This window comes from Parus major, chromosome 4 (assembly GCF_001522545.3).
Source record: "Parus major isolate Abel chromosome 4, Parus_major1.1, whole genome shotgun sequence".
Taxonomy (NCBI): domain Eukaryota; kingdom Metazoa; phylum Chordata; class Aves; order Passeriformes; family Paridae; genus Parus; species Parus major.
This window is the reverse complement of record NC_031771.1, coordinates 55969026-55985457: the sequence shown is the minus strand read 5'-3', so window position 1 is coordinate 55985457 and position 16432 is coordinate 55969026. Positions and strand designations below refer to the sequence as shown.

At 36.5% G+C, this 16432-nt stretch overlaps 1 protein-coding gene across 2 annotated transcripts in view; it reads right to left on the bottom strand.

Annotated features, from left to right (window-relative positions):
* The window catches only part of SLC2A9 (solute carrier family 2 member 9), an 82080-nt gene that overhangs the window by 25862 nt on the left and 39786 nt on the right, over positions 1–16432 (bottom strand). For both annotated transcript variants that reach the window (XM_015625603.2, XM_015625602.2), the window contains exons 8-10: positions 13896–14006; positions 5728–5829; positions 3136–3211 (exon numbers count right to left, since the gene is read on the bottom strand). In XM_015625603.2, the coding sequence (XP_015481089.1) occupies positions 3136–3211; positions 5728–5829; positions 13896–14006 (289 nt within the window). The remainder of the gene's footprint in view (positions 1–3135; positions 3212–5727; positions 5830–13895; positions 14007–16432) is intronic.

The following is a 16432-nucleotide window of genomic DNA, read 5'->3' as shown; positions in this document are numbered from 1 at the left end:
TGATTTTCTTTCAGATCACAGATTGACTGTATCAAGTAAAAGGGCCCCTTTAATTTTTAGAAAGTGAAAGCTTTCTGCTGTTTGGCTTTTGACAAAAATGATGATGCACCCAACACACACATGCCTGAGCATACCTGTTGCTAGCATTACTGTTTCAGTCCTCAAAGATATCTGCAAGCTGAAAAGCCGAGTTTAGAAAAATGAAACAAATAAACACCCTCCACAGTTTATAGTAACAGCTGATCCTCAGTGAAAAGGAGCAGATGGGACCCATGTATATGCTGTCAGAAAATGGTTACACAACAACTAAGCTATGAAGAAGATATTAGATGTTCTAACAAGAGAGAAAATACTGTACTTTTGAAGTAAATTTCATGCTCTAGAGAGTTAAAGCAGTATTTTTATAAATTCAATTCTTCATGTAATTTGTTATCTTTAACAAGTACCAATAGCTCAGTGAACATAAATTAATTTGTCCTAGACTAAATTTTGTGCCAATGGAATCATTACAAATTGTTTTTGTAGTGTAACTACAAAAGGAACTGAGATACTGAGGATTATTTGACAATAGCCCCGTTAAACCAATACAAATGAATGGCAAAACTTCTACAAAAGGCTAAAAGTATAAAAAATATAAAGCATATATCTTAATTTTCTTGGGGAAAACCATTTTTACCACCAGAAAGGTGGGAAAGTTATTCTTGAGCTTCAATCTCGTCCCATTAATCTACCAGAGTGCTAGAAAAGAACACCAAAGTGTGAATTTTTTCTGTTAAAGGGGTGTTTTAAAATATCACTGAAAAGTTGGCAATAAGAAATAGCTTTTCATTTCAGAAAAATCTGTGTTGATAAGGTGAAAGTTGACAAGTGCACAAGGAAATTGAAAAGGAGGAAGAGGATCAATTGCTCTGTTTCTGCAAGGCCTAGAGGGTACCACACAAAGAGTAACGAAGGATGTGTGCATTAAAGATAATAGATATGTAGTTTTCTTTGCCAAAGAATACTAAAATTCTGCTGTTTCAGACAGAGGTTTAACAAATCCATGGGAGAGTATGAAAGTGTTAGAAGCTATGCTGCAGAAAGACCCTAAGTTGAAAAAAAAATGGACTGGTTCTCTAAAAATGTATCACCTACTTTCCCTGTTTGTATTTTGCTCTGGACACTTCCCTACAATCACTGCAATGGAGAAAAACAGTAGTACAATCTATTTGTTTTTTATCTTTGTGTAGTAATTAGGGACTCAGTATCCTTGGTAGCCTGCTTGACTGCCTGGAAGCAAAAAGCTTTTCCTTACAGTCTCTCTGCATCTTTCTTGTTTTAACACCTGCATTCTGCCTCTCAAGCAACTCATCATGCAGCAACAGGAGACTGGCTCTGCAACACCCTTCTCACAGGTAGTGGCATGGCTCTTAGGTCCCCAAAGCTGTCTCTTCTCAGGCTGGACAAGTCCAGTTCACCCAGTCCCTTCTCACAGGTCTCCTGACACTGACATGGTGACTCTCCAATGGACTTGTCACAGGCTATTGATGGCTTTCTTTCCTGGATAAGGAAAGGGGGACAAAACTCGACAAAGTAATTGCACTCAATTATTGAGTTATGCCTTGTGATACAAAAAACAATGGATACAATGGACTTCTTGGTGATAATTTCTGTGTTTAGAAAAAAAAATATATGCTCTCTTCTTATTCAATCATCTTAAAACTTTGCTAATAATGGAAGGTGTCCAGCTAAAAGGTAGAAAAGTAGTTCAGATTTCCTAAGCACCTCTAAACAGAACAGAGAAGTTTCATTGAAGCTAAGTCAGCCCCCATCAAAGTCAGCTAAAATATTGCTATTCATTTGCAGAGATATCAGAATATGATTCTTCTCAACAGCTGAAGAGTCAGATACTGAGATTTTCATTAAAAGCAATTCAATGTTAAGTGCTACCTGCATATTCCCACTATTGTCAGATATGAGAAATGTCTGAACACATAGAGGAAAAGTGGAGAGGCCAACTAGGTATCTACTGGTACACTATTAATATTCTTTGGCTTTAACAACACTGAACACAGTAAAAAACACAACCAAAGCTTGAATTTTAATGAATTGCTGTAGAAAAAAAGCAAGTAATTTCTAACACTAGCTGCTTGTTCTGGATGTATCTGCAGACAATTTGTTTCAAAGAGATTGTGAAGTACAACACAAATCCTGAATAACATCAGTAAAGAGAAAGAATCCAAATGAAGAGCACTAGAATCCATTTTGAAGACTGGTGAGGTGAAGAAGAAAAGCAGAGGGTTAATCTTCATATGCTGGAAATATAACATGTAAGAACATTTTGATCTGCAAGTTCTAAAAACTGGTGGAATGTATCTGTAATCAGTTTGTTTCAACAGAGATTTAAAAAAAAAAACAACATAGCATGCATAGCATGCATAGACATAGCATGCAGCTGCACTTAAACCTCTGAGCCACATAAAACACGAGAAGGGAAGTTTTAAAGAAGTTTCAAGTCAACATTTGACATTCCTAAGGTATTTAAAATTCAAGAAAAGTTGTATTCCACAGAATTGTTTAACACCCACTCCCCCATCTCAATCTAAGAAACATATGTCAGCAGTACAGTGGACTTAGCTGAACTGAGATTTGTCCTTACAGAAGGACAAAGACACTGCTATTTTTTTTCAGTATTTTCACAGTGTTTTAGACAGAAATTAGTGACAAACCCTTTTCCCAGAAATAAGGGTAAAAGAAATACCTTGGTCTTCTCCCCATTTTTCTCTAAAGCAGCATATTTTTTTCTCAGCTTTTCAAAAGAGGATCCACAGAATCACAGAGCAGCATTTCATTAGAGTCACATCAAACATCAGCAACTCTTTCCCAAATAAACCACAATCAATCAATTAGACCACTTCAGTGGTGAAGATGTATAAACAGCTGATTAATGTTTAATGTCAAGCTCCTTACAAAGAAAAAGAGGCAATAAATAGTGCATTAAAAAAAAGCTCCAAAAGCTCACGGGAACAAAAGTCTTACTTTCTGGCTTGCTGCCAAAGTGAAGTTCTGTACAAATGATTTGCTAACATAATGCCAGTGCAAAAATACCTGTCCTTAGATGTACAAAGAAACATGAAAAAATAGATATTGACATACCTGGTCCAATGCAGAACGATGCAATGATTGCAAGGATACAAAATATACTGAGGTAAGGAAGCCAATGCACAGAGCTCTGGGTAGATAAAAGACATTGATTTCAAACATATTGTACACATCAGAAATATTTTTAAAACCTCACAGACAGTGTTTTCCATGATTCTTGATATATTTCAGAATTTAGTCTGGGGTTACTTTAGAAAATCACAGCATTTCTGTAGAACCTTATTCGATGATTTGTATTTAAAGGCCTTGGTCACTGTGAAATCCCTGTAGAAAAACACCAGACAAGCTATGTACCACAGAGTCAGAACTCTAAAAAATCACAGCTTGTGTTAAAGTTCAAGCCAGCCTGGAAGACTGAAGACATTCAGCACCTCCCTCCACCTCAGGTATTTCAGTCATGTTTAAAAAGAGCATCTAGAATGGCTCTGGAGGTTCAACGTTCACCAGTCAAAGGCTTGGCTGAATGCACAGCAGGCTGACATTTGGTGGGAGAACCAGGTATCTGAGCCTTGGCAAAGCATGGGAAAGCTACAGTCTAGGACTTTTCAGCTGTAGTCTGATTTTGCAGACAAGGAAGGCCATATATATTATCTTTCCTCTACTTCTAAGTAGATTTTTCTCTACTGAGACCTCTAAATGTCAGGAATTTGAAATACGAGGGCAATTCCTGTGGAGTTTGCAGGACTCTGTTTCTTAATCATCTTTGTGAATGCTTGATTCTAATACTAATAGACGAGAAAAATCCATGGATGCCTGTTTCTTTCTCTGTCCCACAGGTGGAGTTTTACCACAGCAAAGTGTGAATAATATTTTTATTTGAATTTTTCAATTTTTGAAAAGTTTGTTAATATACATGTAAGTGTACTATCAGCACCTTGAGTGGGACTGTAAAAATATTCTTGCTAAAGAAAGTAGTTCTTCTAATTGAAAGTAGATCAATTTTTTTTTCAGTGTTAAGGAAAGGCCCCCATTTTCTGATGATTTTTCTCTTCTAGTCTGAGTTATTTCCTTAGTTATATGGAAACCATGGTTTTCTGGACATTAACATTAACCAAAAGGGTTGTGGATCTATCAAAATTACACAATCTAGGGTTCTTGTCTGGAAGCAAATCCAAAGTCTCTGAGAACGAGAAGGTGCAAATATGGAATAGATATAAATTTCCTCTGAGATTAAGCCTATTTGTACCATGATCCTTTGTTCAAAGCAAATCTCTAATACTTAATACATTGAGACCCTTTTGAAAGGAGGTAAAACTGAAAGGCATTCAGACTGCAGGGATTTAAAACAGCTGAAGGTCTTCACACCCCTAACCTGGCTTTAAAAGATCCAGAAGGGAATTTTTCACTTGGCATTCAAAATATGTAATAACTTCTCTCTTCAGGAGGAGAGCTGTCTTACAGCTGCCCTGGAAGGTGTGTGAACTAAAGATTTATTGTGATGTACATACAGGTAAATCAAATAAAAGAGCAGTGGCATGGCACAGACCTACCAGTCAGCCTGACTTACTGACTCCCTTCAAAGGAGAAACAAGATTTGGAAGTCAGATTAATGGCACCACATAAGAATCAAAACCAGCAGGAAAACACCTTGATGAAACACACCCAAACCCATGCCATTGCAAAAGTCAGTTTTGCTTCTCTAAAGTCCTTAGGAACATAAACAAACCACATTATTACATAGATGAAGCCAAACAAGGAAAATTACTCAGGGCCAGAGTTAAAACTGGTTTAATAAATTCTCTGATAATTTGAAACACCTGGGGAATTGAGTGCTAATAGCATCTGATAATTTAGAATTATAGAAACATATTGATTGAAAGAGACCTTTAAAGCTCATCTAGTTCCAATCCACCTGCAATGAGCAGAGACATCTTCAACTAAATCAGTTTGTTCAGGGCCCTGTCCCACCTAGTCTTGGATGTTTCCAGAGATGGGGCATCAACCATATCTCTGGACAACCTATTCCAACATTTCACCTCCCTCATTGCAAAACACTTCTTCCTTATATCTAACCTAAATTTACCCTGTTTTATTTCTAAATTATTACCCCTTGTCCTATCACAGCAGGCCCTGCTAAAATGTCTTTTCCCATCTTTTTTCTAAGGCCAAATATTCTCCAAAGGATAAGTCTTTATATTGCTTATAGAAATACCAGAAAAGTTACTTGAAAGAAAAATCAAATGTGGAAATTTTTCACTAACAAAAAATTCCAAACCTAAAAGAGGAATGACATATAAAGCATGAGAGAAATCTCAGAGAGAGTGAATTACAAACAAAGATACACCCACAGAATATGGGTATACTGTTTATTCAACTGTTGGTAAAATTGTCTTCATAAGAGTTCATGATATGCATAAATCTTTGAATTAAAGAGTCTGAATGTGAGAATGTGAGAAAGATTCTGTTGCTTTTTAATGCAAAAGTTTTTAAGCAAACAGATTCATAAATTAGTAAAAGAGACCTTTCATTCCTTATGCCAAACTGATTAAGAGGACTGGCTTATGCAGGTATGTAGAAACAAACCAATATCAAGCATGTTTGAAATAGGTAAAAGAAAGTAGAAATGTGCAGTGGCCCTAGTGTTACCTGCAGAGTCAGGGAGACAGTGAGTACTGCGAAGAAGACGATCATCAACCCAAAACCTCCAATGAGCAGAGGCCTGCGTCCAAGCCGCTCAATAACTAAACCCTGGAAAACAAAAAGTGGTATTTGCCTTTCCTGAGAAAACACTGAATAACTTGGACCATGAAATATGTTCTCCTAGTAAATAGGAAGATCAAAACTGCAACCATGAGGGTTGATTGTACACTATTCATAAGCTACAACATTCATAATTGTGCTCACAATTATGTTGACAAAATTTAACATGTTTGAAAAAACAAGTCAGCCTAGTATTGTTATCTGAGACCACTGAAAAAATTGTTCATTGTTTGAATGGCTTATAAATATGCATTAAATTTCTATGGCAATGTTCTTACAATATGCAATTTTTAATTGTCAGTATGTTGAAGTGAATTAGTCTCTTGCTTTAGCATTTTGACTGTTTCTTAATTTCAACATCTCTCTGAATTTAAGCTTAAAATACTTAAAATTTGACATTTAAATATTTTTAGCATAAAATGTATCTTAATTAAACCAAAATTTATTTTAACTTTTTTTTCTCAAATATAGACTAAGTATTTAGTCTTTTTTTTTTGATAATTACTGTAATTAGAATATCCAAACAAAAGAAATCCATGCAGCAGAAAACTTTGCTCAGACAAGTGATTTTAACACTGATACTTGTGCAGTTACACCCATTTTGAATTTGTGTTTAACATCTGAATATAAATCACAAAATCTGAATACTTATCTGCTAGAGAAAAACACAATGAAGAATTTCTTAAAAAGCTGTAACTTGAAACTCTGCTGGTCTGACTCATTAAAATAAGCTAATATGTATTTTGTCATAACAGCTGATGTACTTTTTATATTGGTAACTAATAAAATTACTAATTACGCTTGGCTTTCTTATGAGAAAAACAGAATAATTTTATGGAGATTAAAATGTATCACTTGAAATAAGTTAAAGTCAGAATCACACAACTGTTTGCCATATCATTATTTAGTGGAGACTTCTGTACATCCTTTGAGGAAAAAATAAAATGGGCAACTAAAATGAAATCTGGACTAATACCCTTAATTCTGGGAAACAACACACATCACTCCACTGCGAGTATCTAGATGAAATGTGTTAAATCAAAGTACAGAGACACCCATGGATGAAATGCCTTGAGAGGCAAATGCTTCTCCCTCAGTCTGGGCTTCACCAGTAGATTTTAGGACAGGCTTGTCTGTCATAAACACATGTTGATGTTGCACCCTGAGCTGAACTTTGCCACCAGAGATATGCTCTGTGATGCTGCAGATCACTGAAAGAAGTGCTGTGGTAAGATTTTGTGTTCTTTATTTCTTTAAATGTTGAAATATACTAATTTGGACAGTTTCCATACCTTCTATAATAGAATTATGGAATTTTAAAAAGACTTGCACTGATATTAGGGAGATCTTATGAGGTCCAAATGTTCCATAACTGCAGCTGTTTCACTGTCAAAACCTCTACAAGATGGCAGCTATTTCCCATTATGATAAACGAATCCATCTTGCAAAGACATATGACCACGTAGACACTGGACCAAGAGACAACTTCAATGGCTTTGAGGGCTAATAGAAGTTTGTATTGGTCTGTAAGACCAATCTTCTGCAACTTCTGCAAGAGACTTCTGCAACAGATGTTTCACATGTAATTTGGAGTGGGTTATATGTTCAGCAATAAATGCTGCACATGTAATTTGACATACTGTGCAATTTATCTTATTTTTTCAGTGCTGGATTGATGGTCATGATCAAGCAATCTTGGTGTTACACAGCTGGGGGCCTTTGTATTAAAACAAGGTCAGGCAGAGGTGATGCTTCTCTTAGAGGGAAAAAGTTCACGTATGCCTCCCATACAAAACATGGGAAAAAATATGATATATAGTTTTCACTTGTGAAACTCAGAGCAAAACAAATTCCGGTAAGGAAGGAGAGTTTGGATTCAGTCTTCCATAACAGCAGGTTTCCCTGGTGAAATCAATGCTTGTTTTGAAGTCGTAAACAGACAACAACTTAAATTTTTAGTTATGATTATACAAATCCATAACTTGTTCACTTGCAAAACCCACTGAGATGCTTATGACTCATAAGAAGGGGAAGATGATTCACCAGTTTCCAAGTATTTATAGTTCTGAATGCTGCACTGCTACACACTGGTAACTGGTAACTGTTACCTATTGAAGATCCATAGCAGGTCAAAATATACTGTACAGTAGAATAAACAAAATAACAAGAAATCCAGTAGATGCTCAAGTACAGACAACAGAAGAACAATTATTTTTTGTGATAACACCTGAGTTATGTGCCAGGCTGTGTAGGCTGATACTTGTTTCTGTGTGATCATAAACATGCATTTGTAGAAATCTATACCCAGTCATGATGGTTAACACAGCTGAAATTACTGAAAATGTGTAAAAAATATTGCAACCAAAATTCTCTCAACACAAACGTTTTGTGATAAAAAGGCAACTGATATACAAACTACATTAACAGTTCACACAACTTACTTCTGTCTGTCAGGAAACACTTGTGAATAAAGTTAAAGAACCAAATGTCAGCATTTTCACTTGAGTCAGCTGCAGATACCAGGGCTGACATAATGAAAGCAGAGTGCATTGAAATAGATCAGACAAGCTTCCTTGGATAAAATGAATGTGCAAGCAAGTCCTGCAGTCCAAACAGGATGTCGCTGCACACTATTCCCTACTTATATCCTGGTCCTAAATTATACTAAGCAAACCCTATCAGTTTTCCTTGATGTCTCAGCCCTGTGAAGAAGTTTGCTCTATAAGTTAATGTCAAGAATACCCACACTTTCTTTCTCATGTATTTTGGATAAAGGTCTGAGTAAGACTCTGTGACTAGATTCAGACTTTACATGGCAAGTTAAGACTTTTTTATTTCCATTTTAAATATCAGGATTAAAATGGATAACCTAATTTATATCATTTATATATTGTTATGAAACAATATGTAGTATCTTGCAAAGGTGAGGAACAGCACAATAAGAATTATAAATTGGGGGTTTTGATTCATATTTTGATGTATATCCATTAGTCTAATGTATGAATCATTCATTTTAAAACAAAAAATGGGGCTATTGCATTTAAGTAACTAAATTGGAATTTAAAGGCCTAGCATCAACTTTGACCACAAAAGCACAAGCCTTAAATAAATCTCTGTCTGCAAAGCTCTCACATCCATTTGCCTGTGTCTGTATTAAAGCCATGGCAGGATAAGATCATATACAACTTCTGCAGGTACCTACCTAAAGATTACTCTCAGTAAAGCATGGAATTTACTGCTACATTTCTAAGCTCATTCTGAAGTATTTTGCAGTAAGGCACCCTTAATCAGCTTCACTTAGCAGTGAAATTTTCTATTCACTAAAGGTGCTCTCCATATTTGATACCTGCCAAGACCAGCATAGCCAAGACTTAGCCCATGCAAGGACTTAGCCAGCCACTCTTGCCTCAGCAGTGCTTGGCAACAGCCCTTAGGGCAGCACAAGAACATTCATTTCCTTATTCCTGTTCTGTCCCTTCAGTAAACTGTAGATATTTCTGAGGCAAAGCTCCTTCTAGTGATGATTTAGTTGTTAAAAGCATTAAGCTATCATGTTTGTGCTATAAAAGCCAGACTAGATCTCAGTCTTGATCTGTGACAACTTTGTGGTTGATGTTTTATTTTCTAATGATGGCATTTGAGTGGTCCAATGCAGATCGTCCTGATCTAATAAAAGATTGACTCAAACCCAATGATTTTAATCCTCAGCAGCAGGAGATACATCTTTAAAACTTTCAATTTCTGAATATATCCTACAAAAGAATTTGTACTACATAAATGCAGCCTTTAACCATGTACACCTTGGGTCCTAGGAGAGGTGTTGTAAGGCAGAACTTCATGATGAGACCTTTTCTTCTGGAAGGCACCACATGGTCACTTCAACACGTGCTGTCCTCATCTATTCAAAAGTCAATGTGTACTAAAACAATTAAAAAGGCATAATGTCTTTACCTAAAAGCAATCCTGTTGATCATCTGTGGGCTACGGCAGTGTGCATTAACACACTCTCTCTGCAGTCTACCCTGCAGAGAAAATACACCCAAATGCCTTTGGCCATGACAAACTCCATGATCTGAGATGCTGCTTGCCCAATCTCTTTTCTGCTGTTGTCTCTCTGGCCTGCTACAGACCAAGATACTACCTTCAAATTCTGGTAATCCTTGAGCAACAAGGAGCTTGTCAGGGTGAGGGGAGAAAGAGGAGGAAATGCCATGTTTGCCCCATTCTTGCCCTCTCTGTTTACATCCTACTGGGAATTATGGGTATGTGAATGCTTATTCTGACTTGGTGTGAACAATGTCACACGGGACTGCATTAAAAGTTTTACTAAAAATCAGATTCTAACATAATTTTGTAGGAAACCTCGAGATTCTAGTATTTGTCACACCATTTTTTTCACTTGCTAAGACTGGCTGTTACTGGAACATATTTCTTTCTCTTCCGACCATAGTGGACCCAGAGTTTCAGTGGAGACATCTTGCATCTTCCTGTAGGAACCATGAAGAAAATGTGTTGGAGACAAGAACACCTATGGAAATGTCTAGAATACCCTTTATTTAAGGTGTGCCATGCCCTGAGGAGGGAATATTTCCTTCTGTATTGAGATTTATTGACAGTAAAAGGAACAAAGAATGAGTCTAAGAACTCTTTCTTGTGACATCCTAAAGCAGATTAAAATCATCTTGCTAAAGAAGGCTGGCTCCCCTGACTTCTGTGTGTTACTGCAAAGGATTTCCTACATTCTTTTATGGTCTAGTACTGCAGTGTATTTTAACTCATTCCAGGCTTCACACAGCTTGTCTCTGTCACAGGCTTTTAGTAACACCTTCATGCATCATCCTATGGGAAATACTTAGGGCACAGTCTTCTCAATATAGCCACATCTAGACTTTCTGTGAACATTATAAGAAAACCAAATGTAGTGCCACAGATGGCAAAATTGGATGTGGGATGCTTAATTTGAATAACATTCCCTTTTATTCTATGCTGGCTTCATGGAGGAGGGAAGGAATCTTTTCAGACATTTACTTCTGTCTCCCTTTCCCTGCACCCTGCTGCTGTGCTAAAGAAAGGCACTGGAAAGTCGTTGTCTTTGCCCACTAAGAGTAAGACAACAACTAAAATTAACCTGAATGACTGAAAATTAGAAAATAGCAGCAGTAATCAATCTTGCTGAAGAATAGCTAAGTTTGTGGTATGCCCTTACCTAGAAGTTATAGAACAGATTTCTAATAAACACAGGAATTATTTAGGTATATTCTATCCAGCTTCAAAGAATTGCATCAGGTTAGGTAACTTACTTCTGCAACATGTCTATGAGTAGTAAATCTTTCCAGCATTTCATTCCAAAAGATACAAAACTTCAGAAACAAACTGTAATTAATGGGAACTCCATTAAAAAGTAATTGTCTATCCAGTCCTCTAAATCAAATCTGTGTTAAGTACAATGGGTGGAATTCTCTCCCATTAACCAAAAAAAAAAGCACAGAAAGTTTTTATTGTGTCCCCAGAGAGAAGCCAGGGCATCAGGAGTGCAACGCTACAACACACATATTTCATAGAGTAAATTAGGAAGTGTTGGTGTAAGAGGAAGTTGCAGCCAAATTATGTGAATGAAAGGAAAATTATGATGTGTGTTTCATCTTTCAATGTCTTGTTGATATGGCTTTTGCTGGAGAGGAAGAGCTATGGAGCTGTAGGCAAAGCATGCTACAAATGATGTGAGGCAATGCAGAGCAATGAAAATGATGGAATATTAATTGTATTTCCTCATGGACCACATCAACGTTATTACTATTGTGCTGCTGCTCCCAAGAGATGCATTAAAGGGAGACTTTCAAAAATTTTAACAGTTTCAGTATTTTATCTCCTAGATATTACTTTGCTTCTCCATGAAACATCTCTATTTCACTGTTTTTCTTTGGCATTCATGAGGGTCTCATCAATGGAGGTCATCAATACTCCTGAGGCTCAGTCTCATGAAACCTTATTTATTCATAATGATCACAGATAGTACATGATTTCTAGTGGACATTTCCAATTGCCATTTTATTTAAGAAGACAGAAACTATATCTGTATAACTGATTTCCTACTGAAATTCTGGAGTTTATTGTGAGTAAAACCTGATTCCTGCTAGCAAACACAACATACTAAAAAATACCAGGAAAATTAAGTTCTCTTCTTGTTTTCTTCTGTTTTTTTCCCTGAGTTGTACAAAAGACATGGACCTGGCTTAACATTTAAGGCTGTGAAAGATTTTTAAAAAAATATTGAAAGGAAACTCTGGGAGAGGTTGGGAGTGGAAGGAATCCCCTGTCCTCTGTGCTAGGCATGAAAACTTGATAGGAAATTATTCGAATAAATAAGCTGCAAAAACTTTAACTGAAAAACTAAATTCATGTTGTTGTTCCTTTAAACAACAACAATGAAACATTTATGAAGATTAAGGAAACAAAATTAAGACTAAAAGCAGTGTGTCTTGAACTGAGAAATTGGAATAGAACAGAGATACTGGTACATCAGCATTTCCAGAGGCACAGCAGGTAGCATTAACAGAAGAAATATTAAAAAAATCTCCTCTTGAGTACAAAAAGTTACTGCACATACCAGGAGCCAAATCTCACCCATCCACCTCATTATGTATGAAGAGTGTGCTCTGAATAAGCCCCACAAACTGACAGCACAGAAAGAATTGAAAAGATAACAGACCCTATTTATAGAATGGCTTTAATATCATGGAATCATCTCCATGTAATTATCATCTGTTTTCACATAAAAGAGGGGTATTCTTCACTTAAAACAGTGGTAGAAGTATCATTATTATTTTATCCATATATCTTAATCAAAGAAGCATGTGTGCAGTATCAGAAAAAAGAAATTATAAGAGGTAGACACTTTCATATTTCTCTATTTCTACCTATTAAAATGAATCATAAAATCAGTCTGTTTAATTTTTTTTAAAAAATAAATTTAACCAAAACCAGACTTGTGGAAATTCACAAGCAACAGAAGAAATTTGTGACCCTATATGTCCTAGGCTAAAAAAACATACCTGATAGCTGGATTTAGTTTAACATTTTGTAGGTCATAATCAGTTACTCTGCCAGTGAAAAGGATTCTTTTTTCAAAAGCATTCTTGTGACATTTAAAAATGCTTGCTGCTGTGCTCAGTATTGTTCAAATAGTGTTGGTATAAAATATACGAACAAAATATTCAAACAAAGAAAGGCTACTTGCTTGTTTGCAACTTTCCATTCCAAAGACTTGTCTCATTGCTTCTTATGTATTGCAGTTCAATCATAAATGTATTTCCTTTAGCAATTAGTTGTGTTATCACCTACAAAAACTTGGAGTTTTAGTTTGCTCATTTTGTGTATTTTTTTCTCCAGTCAAGTTTTCCATTTTGAATTAGGAAAGAGAAAAATGTGCATGGATGAGTTTTTCTACTGACATCTTCCTCTACATTCAGAGCAAAGGACCTGCTCTGGAGCTGATGTATTAGGAAAGGATGCCTGTTTGTCCTGAGTAAGGCAGCAGAGTTGAACACCCTGTGGGAGTCCCTTGTTCTGGCAGGTTTGCCTTTGCTGGGTGGCTGTTTCTGCCAGGCACACAACACCTGCAGCTGAGCTGTGCCTCAGCCTTCTCCCAGCTGCACTGCTGCTGCCCAGCAGGCACACGAGAGGACTGTGAGATGTGAATAAACTGCTATCAGGTAAGGTGGTTCAACCTGGTGAAATAATTTATGAGTTACCACTTAGTATACTTTGGGCCTTGCTCTTTCTGCCCTCTTTCTCTTCATGCATACAAAGCTCTGCAGGACATACTAACTTTTTCTGTTCCTTCTATGGGTCTAAAATTAAAGAGCACGTTAAAAATATTCCAAGAAAAAAGTTTATTTTAGGATTAAAATTAGAAATAATATTTTGAATTGCATTATCAACCATTACACTTAATGAACATACTATTCTTTCTATATTTTAAGCTGTATAAGAAAATGAAATCTAATAATATTTAAATATCAAGCATGCTAATGGATTTTTATAACCATACTTACAGAAAATACAGCAGCCAGAGTCTCAACAGCACCAGTACTTAGTGTAACATAAGGGATTGTCTCGTGATTGATCCCAGATTCACTAAAGATGTTGTTTGTGTAGTACCAGATCTGTATCAGAGAGAATAAAATGAGTTATTAATCATTATAGGTTGAACTACAATATATTGATCTTCAGTTCAACCATTTAATCTGCTCAAGGTGAGACTTGTTAGAATTCTGAGCACTCCCAAATCACTGAGGGCCAAACAGGACAACAGATGTAGGGAAAGTGCAAATTCCAGGTGGATTAGGCACAATGCTGCTGTAGTTCCACCTGCAGACCCAGGCAGAATTACAAACAGCTTCAACTTAATTTAATTTAATTCACTTCAGGAGTAAATCAAAGAAATTCACTTTAAGCTTGAGCAACAGGGTACAAATAGGTTTTGTGTGGCTTACCAAGCAGGTTTGTGCAGCTTTATGGAATACCTCAATAGCATGTAACAACAGAAGAGAGAACAGGAAAGAGATGTTGTGAGGCACTGAAGAAGCTGCTTGCTTTTGGACAGAAGGTGTGAGATGTTATTTCTGCTTTAACCTTACTGGAGTGTGGACAGTCAAGCCATCCCCGCAATCTCTCATCATTATCCACAAAAAGAAAAGATACTTTTAAGATTAAAGTTGCCTGAGGAAAGCAAAATGCTGTTTTTGGGATGAAATTAATCATAGGCTTGAAGTAGGTGTCACTAATGGACAGAAATACAGGCTGTATGACTTAGAGGAAGTCAACCATGTTTAATCAGTAAAACCATATCCAGCAGTGACAATATCCAGGCAGAGAATATATAGTGGCAACATTCTGAAATATCAAGTTTGGTAATCATCAGAGTCATAACTATGTTCAAAAACCATATATTTATTTTTGACTCAAGGTGACAGGAAAGAACTAGCCAAAGATTTTGGCTGCCAAAAGCATGCAAGAAGAGGAGACAAATAGATAAATGATTTAGTAGAATGAAATGACAAATGGTTGAAATAACTGATTATCAAAAGAAAATAAAGTTCTAAACCACAGATAATTTATCTCTGACAACACATTTTGACAACAACAATTTGTCACAACCATTTGTGACAGCAAAACTTAAAGCCCTAGATAAAGATGGCACTAAACATTAAAGTAGCAGTGATATCTTTTCCCATCCACTCTCATTGGTACAAGCCCTAACAGGGAAAACACAGGTAAATACAAGGCTTGTCTGATGGATGGATGTGTTATGATTGCATGAGGAAAACCCTGCTACCTGCCAGTATGCAATGCACTTGCTACACCTGTTTGTCAAGAAACTAACTCAGCAGTTTTGAAAAAAGAAAAAAAAAAAAAAGTTTTTCTAAATTTCTAAATGCCCAGCTAGACCTTCAGCAAAGCTGCTTGCCCTAGGTCAAAGAAGAAAATCCAACTCATATTACCTAAACCCCAAGCAAAGTAACACACCAAGGAGTAAAAAGTCACCTTATCGCCTTACTTATGCCTACTGCTGGCACATCAGCTTTCACCAGGACAGATGCAGTGACAAGAAATGATAGCAACAAACTTCTCTACATGAAGTAATCTGCCTTTGTGTAGCACATGCTGCAGGTAAGTGTGCCCAGCCCTGCTGACACAGAGCACAGACAATCAAAACCAAGCATCAGTTTCCAGTTCTCTCTGAAATGTTTATGCTCACTCAAAATTTTGGGGGAACCCAGTACTCTGACAATGTATTCACTTCCTAAGACAGTTTATAAGCAGAACAAAGTAGCACAAAAACTGTAATAATTTTTTTCTTCATACTACAAGTTGCAAGATTGATTTAGTGCAGTAAAGCTAGAAAACATGTAATTTAGGCATTTCATCCTTGATATCAGTTTTATATAGCACCTAGATCTTCTAAAATTGACAGATGCTGCAGGTATGCACAATTTAAAAGAGGAGACCGAAGAGCCACTAAAGCAGTTAACTTGTGAATTATTTGCCAGAATGCAACAAGAACATAAGATGTTTTGCAACTGGTTTCACAGAAGAGCATGACTGACCACTGATAGTAATTAGAAGTAATTAGATTAAAAACTGGCAGAGCAAAACCAGGATAAGATTCACAGACTTATTACTCTCTGTAGCAGTACAAAAGAAATTAGGATAAAAATTAACAAAGTGTACAGTTTTAAAGACAAATATTTAATGTTTTTCAGCCTGTGTACCATTAAGGAGAGAAAAAACTTTGGCAATTTTGCTAGGCATACTTACTAGGCTAATGGTCACTTTTCTAATTTCACTTAAGTAATTTTTCTAACATGGTTTTTGTTAATGATTTCATCAGCTAAGAAAGCTAGCTAATGATTAGGCTAAACATTTTTGAATGAAGGAGCTGTGGAAAATGGTGCAGAAGGCTCAGAAACTAATTGGGCAACAGCAGAGACACAGGCACACCACACTCACCCTTCCTACACTGCCTGGTGCTCTCCACCCCAGCTGTGAAGCGCACACCATGACAGATCATTTGCATATTGAGAACATC